The following is a 15,631-nucleotide window of genomic DNA, read 5'->3' as shown; positions in this document are numbered from 1 at the left end:
CTGGAATCTGGGCTGACCGGATTCCGGCGAAGGTGGCCGGATTCCGTCGCCAGATTCCGGCGACATTAACCGGATGTTGTCGGATTCCGATACCGGCAATATTTTGATGGTGGTCGGCTGCTTGAACGTGAACGTCGACTGTGTCGTTTAAAGTAGATTGACCGCGTCTGGCATCTTTGGAAAACAATTTATGCTTTTAAAAAGCGTAAATCATTTTCCGAAATTTACTAAGCATTTTTTGTCAAACAGAAATCATTTTCCGGTTGACAATTATTTTCGCCCTTACCAAACATCGGAAAATGCCGAAATCATTTTCCAGAAATCATTTTACGCCGAAACAAACGGAGCATTAGTTGCACTTTACCAATTGTATTAAGGGTGTTTGTTGCGTTACTCCACTTTCTTTTTTGTTATGTCGTTTGTTGTAGTTCTCCCATTTCCCTTCTCCCTTTGTAATTGCTCAAAAAAAAAAAAGGAAAAAAAAAAAAGGCTGGAATTTGCAATTTTTATCATTTTTCATGGTCTTTTTTTTTTTTTTTTTTTTTTTTAAGGGATCTTGTTATTTCATTAAGATATTGACGACAAACCCTCAGAATTTACAAGTCCAGACAGACATGTCGGGTGAGACTAAAACCACACTTTAGTTTGTTCAGAAGAAATAGCAAACTTTGCAAGGGCATGGGCCACCATATACCTCCATGCCTAACATGACTAATATCCCAAGAAAGAAACCCTCTAAGAAGAATACGAGCATCCATTGTAAGACTTCCAAATTTACCAGCTTCCTCTTCCGTTCTGCCCAAAGTCGAGATAATCTCAATAGCATCTACCTCCACAATCACCGAATTTAAGCCAAGAAATCGACCAAACTCAACGGCTTGCCGTGCACCGTAAGCCTCCGCAACTGATGGATCAGAGATATATTGTTGAAGAGAGCACATCGAAGCCATAACATTGCCTTCCAAATTTCATGCAATTACCCCCACCCCTTTCAATTTCTTTTTACGATCTAAAGCTAAATACCAATTTAGCTTAATGATGTTCATCGGTGAACAAGACCACTGGCTAGAAGAAGAAATGGTTTTTGGCCATTTGGATTAGTTTGAGTAAGAGTTGACTTGAATTCATCAAGATTTTCTACTGCACATTTCACCGAACAGTTGGGGGGTACAAGCTCTCCTTCAAAAACCTGTCGATTCCGCTGAAACAAGATTTTTTAGGCTACCATAACGACCAATTCAATCTCCTCCTTCTCCAACCAATAGCTCAAGAACCCAAATAATGCTAGAAAACCTCCTTCCATAACAGTACATTTGTGAATTCGAGTAGGACATTCATTCCAAACCGCCTGGGCTACTACGCAATTCCAAATAGCATGAATGGTTGATTCAGCCTCCTTCCCGCACATAGGACATAAAGGATTAGGGATGCAAACGAAACAAAGTTAACCGTGAGCTCCATCGGGCTTGGCTCGATAAAGCTCAACTCGTGCGCGACTCGGTTATTAAATGAACTATTCGTGAACACGAAAATATACTTGATTATTAAACGATACAAACATGTATAAAACTTGGCTCGCTAGTTTATACGATACTAAATTTTAGAATTTAGGTATTATCTTAATAAAGTATATAGTATCTTCATTATATAATGTAAATTATGTAATAAACATATAATTCATCATTTATATCAGCAAGACAACAATATTTATTTTGTATGACTAGTGACTAAGTATGATCTAATCATGTAAATTATATAATATGATCTAACAATTCATATGAATATCATATAAAGATATCATATTCTTATGTGATATAATTAAGTGTGTATATATATATAATGTTATAACTATAAATTATAGTCATATAATGTCACATAATTCTTAAATTCCAACTTATAAGTATACATTTCATAGTAATGTAAATTATAAAGATTAGGAACTAGTGGTAATTGGATTACTTTATCACAAAAGATCAGTATTTCTTTTTTCGAGCCGAGTTGAGCTTAATTTTTAAAACTCGTCATATGAGTTCGAGCTCGACTTGAGCTCGTGATAAATTTAAATGATCCAAACTTGGATATGCACTACTCGCCCGAACTTGACTCGTTTACATCCCTATAAAGGATTGTCCACTATGTGACGCCTACAAAGATTTTCTTTGGTAGGCAATATCTCATTGCAAGCCCTCCAAAGAAATAGGATGACATTTTGTGGCCTTTTTTTGTTGGGCCTGAATTTATGGTCTCAACAAACTTTAAAAGAAGGGATAATCGCACCACTGGTTCTTGGGGTTGACATAAATTACGAATCACTCTTTGTGGTACAAAAAGTTCATGGAGGGTCCTTGTGATAAACTATAATTATAAATTACTCCCTGAACCAGTTTTCCGTCCACCAAGTTAATAGAATCCATTAGTTTGCCACGTTATATAAATAGTGAGATAATTTCTAAATATCATTTGTATTATAATCCACTAACAGATTCTACTAATTTGGTGGACAAAAAACGGGTTTGAAGAATAATTTGTAATTATAGTTTATTGCAAGGATCTTCTATTAACTTTATGTACTATAATAAATGATTCATAATTTAAATCGACCCAAGAACTTTGAGGGCAATTATCCCTTAAAAGAACTAAAAAGTGTGCTCCTTTCTTTTCTTTTCGTGACCTATAACACAAAGTGTTTGGTGTGAACCGAGTAAAGTGAAGGACAAAAACGCATCGTATCACTAACCTTGTTCCTTCACCATTTGTGAGAGGTAATTCCACCCCCCCCCCCAAACAAAAAAACCAAGGACAGCTGAGCTATAAACCCTAGCAATTCAATTGAAGAAGAAGAAAAGGACAACAAGAATGACTGAAGTAGTAGAGGCAAAATCAGGTGCGAAGACCTCTTCGGAAGGAGGTGATGGGACTGGGACTGGGGAGGAGATATCTCTGAAAGATAAAGGCAATGAATTTTTCAAATCAGGGAATTACCTCAAAGCCGCTGCTCTCTACACACAAGCCATCAAGCTTGACCCCTCTAACCCCACTCTTTACAGGTACCCATAAAAAATTAGCTTCTTCTTTTTTTTTTTTTTTAAAAGAAAAAGTAAAATATTAGCATGTTCGATACCTTTGACCAAAAATGTGATTTTGATCTGTCAGTTGCACAGTTAACTTGATTGATTCAAATGGGTAATTGCTACTCGATTCTCTCTCTCTCGCTTTTTTTTTTGGGAAGGTGGGTGGGGCACTTTACTGTGAATTTTTTCTTCTTCATAGTGGTAGTTATTAAAGTTTGATGCCTTTGTCAAAATGCGAGTTTGATTTGTAAGTTGCACAGTTTAACTTGATTAAGTGAAATGGGTGGTTGCTTCTCGGTGCCCTTTTTTGGGGGTTATTTATTTGTTTGTCTTTTATCTCTGTGGTTTAAGCTTCATGTTTCTTGTGGGATATCAGTTTAGGTGCTTTAGGTCTGCTGAAAATTTAAATGGGGTTTTGTTTGTCTTTGTCATTCGTCTACTCATTTGGACTTTATAAGGAGACACTGCATATTTTTATTTATTTATTTGTATGATGTTTTTCAATGGATGTGAAGGAGTGTGACACTCAGGTGGGTGTTTTTGAGCTGTTGTTGAATTTTCGGTCAGTGGCATTAATGTCTATAAAACTTGGTCTTTTCATGTGGGTGGGACGCAAGTATTGTTCATAATTGAGAGTTTGCAATAATTGTAGTTCCTAGTTCGAGCCTGGGCAAACTTTTTTTCCCGTTCAAAATAGTCAGACTTTGATGAAGCAACAGAATAGGCAAATGGCTCATAATAGTCAAAATGAGTTATGTATTTTTTTTTTTTTTTGAATTTGTAATTCCAAGAACTGGATAGTTTCTATTTGATATAGGCAATCACCTTGAGTATCAAACAATTGGCCAAGATCAAGATGTTGCTCTGAAGGTAAATTGAGCTCTCTAATGCTTTTGAAGAGGAGGGGAGAATGGGGAGGAGATATTTCAAATTGGTTAGTCGTTTTCTTATTGAGTGTGAATATGATGTTGGGGCATGATTCAGATTTGGTAGATCCCTCATGGTGTGCAGTTTTTGAACAGGCCTACTCCACCATGTGTATTCCAGGCGTGCTGTCTATTGTTGATTATTCATGCACCACAATGTTCATTTTCCGGGTCATTTTTATGCATTTAATGAGGCACCTTTGGTAAAAGATGTAGAGGAAATGAATGGTAGCTAAGATTAGAATCTAGATGGGTAGTCATGACGGTTTGCAAAATATGAAATGGAAAAATGCTTAAGCGTGCAGATTCTGAGATGGCAGATTGTGAAAAGTAGCATGGGAAGATAAACACCACTTTGAACTGACATTGTGTTGACAGAATTGGCAGTCGAATGGCATATGTTTCATATGAATTTGTGTGTGAATATGGGTTCATCTGTTATTGCACTAATATTGCTTTAACGGTAGTTTCATTTAGAACATATGTACCTGTGCGAATGCATGAGAATGTGTATATATTCTTGAGCAATCTTCACTTTTACAATGTTCCATTGTTGGCCAGCAACCGTGCTGCTGCATTTCTACAGTTGGTTAAGCTCAACAAAGCTCTTGCTGATGCTGAAACAACTATTGCACTGAAACCTCAGTGGGAAAAGGTACATGTAAATGTATATTTAATATTAATTGTAATTGATGTCCTAATCTCTTCATGAAACAGTAATATTTTGATGCATCTCTAGGGATATTTCAGGAAAGGATGCATATTAGAGGCCATGGAACAATATGATGATGTATGTCTTAAAGTTACTTTTTCCTTTATAACAATTTAGCTTCTAGACAAGAGCACATGATTTTGGTATTTTGCTTCTGATGTTTCCCATTCACATATTGTAGGCCTTAGCTGCCTTCCAAACAGCTTTGCAATACAATCCTCAAAGTTCTGAAGTATCAAGAAAGATCAAGAGGGTTTCCCATTTGGCGAGAGACAAAGAGAGAGCTCAAGAAGTGGAGAACAAGAGATTGAATGTTGATATGGAAAAGAACTTGGATACGTTGAAATCAGAAATGGTGAGTGTAGTTTGCAAACATATATTCCACATCTTCATGTATTTTCACTTGTTTTCTGTCATTCCGCAATTAGGGTCATATAGTACTTGACTTGCTCTCTTTTTCTACAATAAAAATTTTATTACTAATATAAAAATGGCGAAATATTCTAATTTTTTTGTTTGCTTTGATCTTCGCATTCTGCTTTACCATCTTTCTTTCTCTCTTTTAAAGCAGTTGTATTTATTCTCTAAGCTGTATGATGCAGGTAAGAATTTGCTACTCATGTCGAGTTTTATTATCAGCTATGTATGTGGAGATTGTCAGAGGACCACCTGGGTTTGGATTTGTGTTCAGTATTCCCAAATAAGGAGGATTAAATTGGTCTTTCTCTTTGCAGTCTGAGAAGTATGGATCTGAAGAATGCTGGAAAGACATTTTTTCTTTTCTTGTTGAGACAATGGAGACAGCTGTAAAATCATGGCATGAAAGTTCTAAAGTGGATCCAAGAGTCTACTTCCTTCTTGATGGGGAAAAGACCCAGACTGATAAATACGCTCCAAATGTGAATATTGATAAGGTAGTAGATGAATGTGAATGCTCGTTTTGCACGTATAATTCTGCTTGTTGAATAGGATTTTGTCCTCATTTATTTGGTTTTTATGATCCCCTTAAATGCTGTTGAGGTCTAATGCATACACTCAACTAAATTGAATTTGTGGCTCTTATCAAGCAGTAAATTTCTCACATTTAAATGCATGTTCTCTTTGGTCCGTCATTTGCAGCTTGTATGAGTAAACTCACTTGTTCCGTTCTTGTTAATTCTTTGCTTACCTATTTTCATTCATTACTTTTATATTGTCCATGTGCCAGGCCTTTGAATCACCCCATACACACAGCAATTGTTCTTCTTTTCTTAGGCAGTATGCGGAGGATTCTTTCTCTAGAGCAGCTTGCTTGGTGACTCCCAAAAGTATCATGTCTTACCCACAGGTAACTTTTAACTTCTTCATGGCATGAATTTTGAGCAGACAGGGATGATCATCATGTGAGAAGCTGGATACCCTCCCTGTAAATAATTAGGCATGCGGATGCTATCTAATTTAAGCTGTCTCAAAATGTAAATGTGTAAACTTTAGTCTTAATGAAATTGCTTTTGTAAAGTGCCAAAGAGCCTCTAGGTTGTGAATTTTTACTGCAGGGTTCGTTATTTGTTACCTTTTCTCATTTGTTTTGCTGTTCAGCTGGCACTGCATAGAAAGTGCTTTAAAAATGTGTGTGCAAATGAAAATGCCAACTGATTAGTTGGTAACTTCTGTTGGGAGTCTTACCATAAATTTGGGCTCAAGTATTCTTATAATTTTGAACTCTACCTTTCCCCTACTAACACAGTTATGCCTAATAATTGCCTGACGGTGAAAAACCAAAAAGAATATTTCACATGATGCATTTCAGTTTACACTCTATATAGAATATGGTTATCAGTTCTAAGTAAAATGAATGTTAAAAGATCAGGCAGGCAGTTATGAACTTGCCGGCATTGACATGGTGTCAGACTGAATTACAAAGTTGCTGACGTGAGCTAGCTCTATTTTATTTACCATTATCTGGATTTAATTAAGACTAACAGCTTATTCAGTTGCCTAGGGGAGACAAAAAGGAAAAAAATAAAAATAAAAAATAATATAGAAAGAGATTGCATGTTCAATCTAGAAATTCATGGTGTAGTTGATCAAATCACTTCTTTACAGGTCTGGAAAGGTCAAGGATCAAGAAAGTGGAAACATGGGCAACATGATGGTTTCTTTGTTCAATTTGAGTCACCATCCCTGCGAAAGCTGTGGTTTATTCCTAGCTCCAATGAAATGGGACAAACATTGTGCAGGTTTCTCTCTCTCTCTCTCTCTCTCTCTCTCTCTCTCTCTCTCTCTCTCTCTTGTGCATGTTGTTGATGATTGGATACAGGTTAAAGCCAAAGTAGTTTAATTTGCTAAAGAAAGTTTTAAGGGATAGGAAAATATGTCAATAGTTCCCTTGAATGTGTCATGGCCAACACTTGTTCTTGACAAATACTATTTCTTCAATAAATTAAATTAATTTATTCTACTAGCATCAATTTAACAAACGTGTATTACTGTTTGGTGCTAATGATTTGATTGAACATTCCGGACTGGAAGGTCCTTTACATGCAATGCTCTTATCTTTACCTTAGTGGAATTTGATAATTTTTTAACACACTTGTGGAGCTTTAATACTGATCCCTACCCCCAACTTCAATGGACTAATGACTCTTGCTTTTAGGAATGGAAAATTAAGAAGTGAAATGTCTTTCTAATGATGTTCGTGCTCCCAAAAGATTGATACTTTTTGATTTCAAGTTCAATGATTCTTCAAAGTGATGGAGATTGGCGTCTTTTTGAGTTTCAGGATATCAGCTACTGCTTTCAAGGAAACAGGGCACTATGCTTGTCCTGTTCTTCTTTTGTTATCATAATCATTCAATGATATTTCATATAGAACTTTGTGGTCAAATTATTTCAACGTCCAATTAAGTAACATTGATACACTTTTTTTTACATTTTTTTCTTGTTGAAACATATGGATTCTTAATGTCAGTTCCTTTTTCAGGGATCCAGAGGTTCTCGACATCGGTGCCCATGAATTGCTTCCACGGCTGTTCAAGGAAAAGCTTTCCAATTCTTAGTAGTCTTTGTTATCTTGGCTTGGGTTCCATCATAGAAATTTGGGTCATCTGCTAAAGTTGGAGGGCTATGAGTATAAACGAAATACACAACTTTGAGGTGGTAAATGCTTTGCCAGAATGCCAGTGCCTGCTTTTCTTTGTCATACCGTGTGTGTATTCAGTTTTGAACACCTTCTGAAAATTCTGCAGGCTTTTTTTGAGTGCTTTCGTTTTGCAGATACTTTTTGTTATATGATTGCTTTTCCTTTACTCTGGTGATGAGGAAGGCTTTGGCCCTTGAATTAAGTGGGTCATTTCTGATGCTGATGCCATATTACTAACAGTTCTTGCAAGCTTGGTCTTCATTCTCTCATTTATTCTTTCACGACTCAAATATTATGAACCTGTTGTTTCACTGATAAAAGAGCTTTTATTGCACTAACCTAGTTGTAAGCGGTTTGACTTTATCAAAATGCTCGGGAAAAGTATGGTTTTGAGCTTGTGTAAAAGACTTTCAAGTAAATGAAACTCTTAACTTAACAAACTGTTTTAGAAGTATGTTAGACAATTTTGTTTGAGCTATGATAGGCAGGGGACACTCATCCGTCCCCTGTCCTACTTTTAATAATATAATAATATATTATATTACTTTTTCATTTATTTTCTTTGATTTTATCACTTTTTGCTTATATAATATATTATTATATTATTAAAAGTAGGACAGGGGACGGATGAGTGTCCCCTGCCTACCATTTCCCAAAATGTTTACATATTTTGTTGAGGGATTTATGGTCAGGAGTTTTGAGAAAGGCTTTGCGCAAGAGATTTGCAAATTTACTATTGAATTTGTAGAATTTATATGGAGGTTCTACATATTTAATAATGGATTTATTTACAAAAGAGATAGCATAAAAGAATGATGTCTTTTTGGCCGTCACTGGCCATTGCTAACTGAAACTATTTTTCTAAAAATTGAAACAAAAGCAAACCATCTGTAAAGCTTGTTCTTGCGCTTAGCGGGTATGGCTTCATGGGAATGCAGCTCAACTCCGGTGGGTGATGGTTGTCTTTGTGGTCTTGGTTCAGCTCTAAGTTTTCCAATGTCCATCCTGCTAAATCTGTAGGCACTGTTTCGATAGTATATACCTGCCAGTTGTAAAAGTGGTGATTGTTACAACTGTGTATTCCTTAGGTGGATTTCCTCGGGGCCGTGAGTTTTAACTTTTAACTATCTTTCGTTCTTTCTTCGTTTAATTGTTCATTGTTATTGGTAGCTTTTGAGAATTTTGATCTTTGAGAAGTTTGTGATTCTGGGTATCATCTCATACTATTTGTGATAGAGTTCCACGTAGACATTAGCACTCCACGTAGGACCACAAGTCCAAGAAACTTCTGGAAGATGAAAATATTTTGTACTGGGATCCAGGTGGCGGAAGATAAAAGATATTTAGCAGTCCTTGCATACAAATGACAAGAAATTTTCTAAATTAGCGTCCCTTGCTACAAAATTCTTTGGCGTCACTGTACAAACAACGATACATGAGAATTTAGCGTCTTTTTTTCAAAAAAAAAAAAAGGAAAAAGAAAAAAAAAAAATGGTAGCATTACTGCTGATGTTCCTCTGCGCGTAAAAAATGAGTGACAAAGTACTAAAACTTCATTATAGATGGAAGCATACATTACATGGAGAAGGCTCCCATCAAACCACTTGCCTCAGAAATTATATGAGGATTACATCCATATTTAACTTTTAATGTACATATTAATTAATACATAAAAATTTATAAGCACCCTAAAAATATACGAACCCTAGCCTCTTCCACTCTGCCTCGGCCAAATTAGGTAAAATTGCTTCTTCAATGGCGGACAGTGTTGCCTAATAGTCATGGCTGGAATCCACTAAGTATGCAACTACATTTTGATTAATTGGTCGATCATAGCTTAGACATTGCTATCTTGTGGCTGCAATTCAACGGCAGCCGGATTCGACTTGTGCGTGTGAAGCATGAAGTTGCATGCAGCAACAGCCTCTCCCACCGTCAGATAAATCCATTCTTGACCAATCTTTTCGATGAATTTGGAGTTGTCGAGCTTCTTAATCACCTCGCTTCTTGGGTTGGCTAGCACGAGCTAGATTGAAAACAACACGATCGATTCATCAATGATCAAATTAATAAATTAAAGGTAATTTTTGGACTAAAATAATTGACATTATGGGAACTATATATATACCTTGAGACCCTTTCTATCGGCATTCTTCTTAAGCTCTTCAAGCGTGCTGATCCCACTGGTATCAATGCTACCAACAGCTGTGATATGAATGCATATATATATATCATTATGAATTAGAATTTTAGTTTGTCTATAATTATTAGTTTTTAAGACACATGTTTGTGATTGATTGCTTACCACTCATGTCTATTATAACATAATGTAAGCTGGCTTCTCCTGTAGATTTTAATTTGTCTTCCTCCTCGTAGATCCATCTTGAGATTCTGAGAACACGTTTAGCAACTAAGGTTAATATTTTTTCATGCCAACACTTCACATTTAAACTGTGTGTGTGTCTATATATATATATGGGTTAGAATATAAATGATTAAATTTATCTCTTCTTATCAGCTTAATATGGTAAGAGGTCGATGTTTATGACGCTTAAGGCAGAAACGTCATTTAAAAAAAAAAAAAAAAAAATCTCAGCATGTGGTATCACGGCCTAACTGAAATGTCGTGATATAAAGGACACCAATTGATTGGCGACCTCTTTTTCTTTGAGAATAGTGTCCTTAATTTAAAAAACGCCATAAAATTAAATGTTAGTTTTTGGTAAGCTCATCAATGAGTTTGAATTCAATCTCTTATTCACCTCTCATTTTAATGAAAATATCTTATGTGTTGGGTCTCACTTATTAAAGGTAATCAATTTGAGTCCACACTCGAAGAGAATGTTAGAATATAAATTATTTTAAATTTATCTAATGTTCCTACCGGCTTAAATTTTTAGGATAAACAGTGATTTAATAGTACTTTACCTTTCTCTCAAGTAGTTTGCATTGGCAAAGTAGATGGGCGCGTCAATTTGGAGAATGAGAACCCCAGGAACATTGTTAGCAATTGGGTATTGATCAATGCTTCTGTAAACCATGGAGTTGGGAATATTGCCCAAGAGAAAAGTCCGTGGCCTTGCCACAAAGAGTAGAACCCTTAGCATAGATAGTGTGACCTGCATAATTTGCACATAAAAACCCTATAAACATGCAACTTTAGGCAACAAAAAAAAAGTTCGCGTTTTCTTTTTCTTCAGAAAAATGATTTACCGCGATGACTAAGCCAATCTCGACACTGCCAAAGACGACACCAACGAAAGCACCCATGCAAACCATGCAATCAAACTTGTCGATCTTCCAGAGGTGGATGACAGCTTCATAGTCAATAAGGCCGAGCATGGCGGTGATGATTATAGAGGAGAGCACCACAAGGGGTGTGTAGTGGAACAACGGCGTGAGGAATAACAATGTGATCATCACCGCCGTTGCCATGACTATGTTGGACACTGCTGACTTGCACCCAGCATTGAAATTCACCGCAGTTCGCGAAAATGGTCCTGCAATTAATCACACATATAAATTAGCTTCTGGTGAAAAAGTGTACTTATTAACGATGTACAGCGTTTTCTCAGCTCTGGACAGGAAGCCAAAGAGTATTCTTTTTATGTAACATGATGAAAACAAACAAATTAATGCTATCTAATAGACTCTACAATTGTCATACAATTGGAAGAAATATATGGTAATATAAATCAGCTACTTGATAAGGGCTTAAAAAAAACAAATTACTTTCGTGTCATCCAATTGTATGTTAATTATACAAAAGTCTATTAAATTGAATTATCCAAACAAAAAAAAGGGGTAGTGCTCAATTGGGCTTGGGGGTTAACCAAATCCCTTCTAGAACTAGCCCAATGCAAAGAAACTTAAGGTTAGATTTGAGTTGGATAGTGTTACAATATTAATTAAATGATTAAATTTATTAATTTTTATTTTTTTTAACCTTTTGAAATTAATGGTAATTTAATATGGTATTAAAATGAGAACTCATGAGTTCGAACCCTAATTTTATAATTGAATTCACCAAATTTCAATAAAATATTCCAACCCTGTGGAGCCCTAGCCCTAGCCCTAGCGAATATATATTTTGGACATGGAAAGACGTACCAGCTGTCAAGTAGCATGAAGTGCAAGAGCCAGCAATATTCATCATCCCAAAAGCGATCATCTCTTTGTTCCCATCGATGTGGTAGTTCTTAAATATGGCGAAACTTCTTCCCACTGCTACTCCTTCCTGTTTCACATGAACCCACCAACGCGTTTTAGAATGTAATTACCTACACCATATGTGTTAAGACGACAGTCCAATACTCTCTAGCTATCTCTTTATCAGTTGGACATGCACTAACACTTCCTCTAATTTATTGTCAAAAAGTAAAGATCTACTACAGCCATTAATGGATCAATGGCCCAGTGGGTCACACGGCAAGAAAATTTTGGTTGTGTTTAAATGAATTAAATATATAATTAACAATAAAAATCGATCAATTAAAGTACAATTACTGTATAGCTTTGATGGATTTATTAAGTATTGGATGCATGCAAGGAATTGAAGGATCGGATCCAGGACTTACAGCGAGGCCTATGACACCAGTAATGATCCCAGTTTTGATGGCTGTCATCAGAAACGGCGACCCAAAAGCCAGCTCAGATACGGAAAGTGGATTTAGGCCTTTTTTCAGGTGCCCAATCTGCATGAACGACAAATTAACAACAATTAAGTAGTGATGATTAATTGATTATATATGGTACACCCTGTCAAAATATGAAAGTTTGGGCACGTAGAATCAAATATTTTTACAACCAAGCAGATTTGTACGTACGTACAACCACAAGATAGAAAATTATATATATTGATAATAGTGGTGGTTTACTTGCTGGATGGCATATATAGCTGGGCTAGCTAGTGGGTGGGTGTATACCAGCTGATTGATGAAAGCAGTGAGAGAGATCGAGAGCTTACCACTTGAACGCCGTGTTTTTCAGCGTGGGTCAGAAAAACTAGGAGGCTTCCCAAAATAACAGACGTCAGAGGCGCCATCGCATTTATCCAAAAGAAGGCCGTCTTTTTCTTGCTCTAGTTGTCATCACCAGGATAATCATACAAAATTAATAAATTAATAAACGAAAAAATCAAACATATATTTGATCTGATCAGGACAGAGAGAGATAACGTTGTAAAAGAAAATAAAAATAGTTGTCTTATAATGGTTTTTCTTTTAGATTATTGAGTTCAATTCACAAATATGTTGTAATTGCACGTGTGTTGAGTCCCGACATTGAAGAAAAATAAATAAAGCGAATTAATAGTTATTAATGTACATAAATTGATCCAAACTCATTAACTTAAGCTCTTGGGTTGGAGTGATGTCTAAACATGTAGATTAATTTGCTAGATCTTGGTGGGGACTCAATCCGGCCTTATAGGTGATTCTCTCCCTAACAAATTGGTTTTAGATCATTATGGTTCATTTTTCGCTTAAATAAGCGTCTTGGTCTTTAATTGACAAATTTAGTTTGGCTCAAATAAAGAGTATGGATGGCTCTTAGAGAAAAATTGTGTTTGGTGTGACACTGCAATTGATACAACTCTTGTACACATAACAATCTTAATTTTGTAAAGGATTTACACGCGAAAGGAATATTTATTGTGAATGCATGTGTGAGTCTTGAGTCCTACATTGAGAATAAATAAATAAAGTAGTAGTTAATAGACACAATAGACCCAAACTTGTTAGCTTAAGCTTTTGGGTTGAAGTTGTATCCAAACATGCATGCATGTATATATAAATGAGCTAGTAGTGAACTCCTAGACCATTCTCTCCCTAACAGTATATATATATATATATATATATATATATATATATATATGATTACCTATTATAGAGGATTTTGGAGGTTTCTTACAATTTATGCTTCCTAAAATCAAGCTACAATTAAGTGCCTTTGCTTAGAAATGAAATAATTCATAAACTATTAGGGAAAAAAAAATAATCATAAACTGTGGTGCGGCAAATTTTATTGGCTCATTGTTACATACATTTTAAGAGAGCAATGGACCTCTTTGAAAGCTAGCTCTTTGCCTTAAGGGGTGACAGCTGAGTGTGCTATTACATGGGTCATGGGTGTCTATTTGCGGGTAGGTTCAGCAAGATAATAGCCTTTCTACTAAAGAAAAACCCTTTTCACCAGTGATGTGATTATTGTTGTTGGTGTTATGGATGTTCTGTAATTATTTTTGAGAGCAACAGGTGGGTAAATGACGTGAAAGTTTTGCTAGTAATATTTTAATTATTTCACAAACTTTGACCGCGCGTTCCAAAATCAGGGCACTAAAAGCTTCAAAAAAGAATGTAAATATATATATATATGCTACCACTACTACTTACAAAGTATCTTGTGAGGAGGAGGAAGAAAAGGAAACAACAGCCTAATGCACCACTTTCCCATCTCCACTGCAATAACCATCATTGTATTCATCAAATTTTCAACAAAGAAAAAGGTAAGAAAAATAGGAGAAAAAAATTAGCCATGCACAGGCCGGAAAAGAAAGTTAATTACCTGGTGCATTTGGGTAAATACAGACCGCATGACGGAGACAAGATCAGTCTCGTGAGTGAAGTGAACAAGCCCAAGGATCCCCTTAAGCTGTTGAAGACAAACAACAGTGGCTGCTCCACCCATGAAGCCCACTATCGTCGCATGTGACAGAAAGTCCACGATAAATCCAAGTCTGCAATTAATTTAATGATAGTTAATAATCGTTATGATCAACATATCTAACCATTTTTAGCCTTTGGATATATATATATATATATATATATATATATATATATATATATATATATATATAGCAGACCTTAACAAACCGAGAGAAGCTTGAAAGACTCCGGCAAAGAAGGTGGACGTGAGAGCCAACTGAAGATAAAGTGTAGGGTTCTCACTATGGTTAACTTCCTTCCCGAGCATAGAAGATATGAGAAGCGATGCAACAGCCACAGTACCCACTGCCAAATCTTTAGAGCTCCCCAACATGGCATACACCAACGGTGGGACAAAGCTGGAATCTACATTTTTCAACACGGGATTTCTCATTTTTAGCAAAAAAGAAAGATTCATAATAAGCATATATATATGAAAGCTTGAGTTGAGACACTTACATAATCCGATTATGGGCGGTAGGTTGGCGAGATTAGCGTAGCTGATCCCTTGAGGGACTGCTAGACTGGCAATAGTGATTCCGGCAATAACATCGGATTTGAAGAAGTCAAAAGTGTAGCGAGGAGCCCATTCGAGGATTGGCACGAAGTATTGTAGGGCTAGTACAAACTTCCTGGATAGAGGCTGGTTCTTGAACTGCCGGAAAGGGTCATCGGGAAAGAAAGTCTCTTTGAGAGACGACTCTAAGGACTTTACTAGCGGTTTTGATGGAGGAATGGCTACACGGTGCGGGCATTCATAGTCCATGTTACCCATTGAACAAAGTCTATACGCTAGATTTTGAGAGTAGCCTTAGTTGTAGTAAGTAATGTAGAGAGAGAGAGAGAGAGAGAGATGTAAAGAGGTGGGTGGGCAATGGCACACACTGCTATGAACTTATGAAGGTCGGGGTATTTAAAGACTTAAAATGGTGATCGGCAGGGACCAGGAGAATGGGTGATCTTCAAGTGCTTTAGTGGACCCACACGTTGGGCAATTCGACAACCCATTGACCTCCGACCAGCTTAATTGTAACGTTTTGCATGTTGTAGCCCTGCAGGCAACTAGCCGATTATACCCACCCACCTTGTGAGTAGCT

At 36.4% G+C, this 15,631-nt stretch overlaps 2 protein-coding genes across 2 annotated transcripts; one reads left to right on the top strand and one right to left on the bottom strand.

The window, feature by feature from the left end:
- Positions 1-2,765: 2,765 nt before the first annotated feature.
- On the top strand, positions 2,766-8,079 carry LOC133875199 (uncharacterized). The gene is made up of 8 exons (XM_062313239.1): positions 2,766-3,047; positions 4,559-4,652; positions 4,737-4,787; positions 4,891-5,064; positions 5,444-5,623; positions 5,917-6,036; positions 6,795-6,928; positions 7,672-8,079. The coding sequence occupies exons 1-8, from the start codon at positions 2,857-2,859 to the stop codon at positions 7,745-7,747; spliced, it is 1,020 nt and encodes a 339-aa protein (XP_062169223.1). The 5' UTR covers positions 2,766-2,856; the 3' UTR covers positions 7,748-8,079.
- Positions 8,080-9,361: 1,282 nt separating this feature from the next.
- Positions 9,362-15,413, bottom strand: LOC133875190 (sulfate transporter 3.1-like). The gene is made up of 12 exons (XM_062313227.1): positions 14,994-15,413; positions 14,693-14,900; positions 14,395-14,566; positions 14,223-14,288; positions 12,797-12,910; positions 12,408-12,524; positions 11,941-12,067; positions 11,044-11,330; positions 10,759-10,949; positions 10,136-10,221; positions 9,959-10,035; positions 9,362-9,856 (listed from the first exon to the last, which is right to left on the bottom strand). The coding sequence occupies exons 1-12, from the start codon at positions 15,307-15,309 to the stop codon at positions 9,668-9,670; spliced, it is 1,950 nt and encodes a 649-aa protein (XP_062169211.1). The 5' UTR covers positions 15,310-15,413; the 3' UTR covers positions 9,362-9,667.
- Positions 15,414-15,631: the final 218 nt, after the last annotated feature.

Source organism: Alnus glutinosa, chromosome 1 (assembly GCF_958979055.1).
Source record: "Alnus glutinosa chromosome 1, dhAlnGlut1.1, whole genome shotgun sequence".
Lineage (NCBI taxonomy): Eukaryota > Viridiplantae > Streptophyta > Magnoliopsida > Fagales > Betulaceae > Alnus > Alnus glutinosa.
The sequence above is the reverse complement of the archived record's forward strand: the minus strand, read 5'-3'. Positions and strand labels throughout refer to the sequence as shown.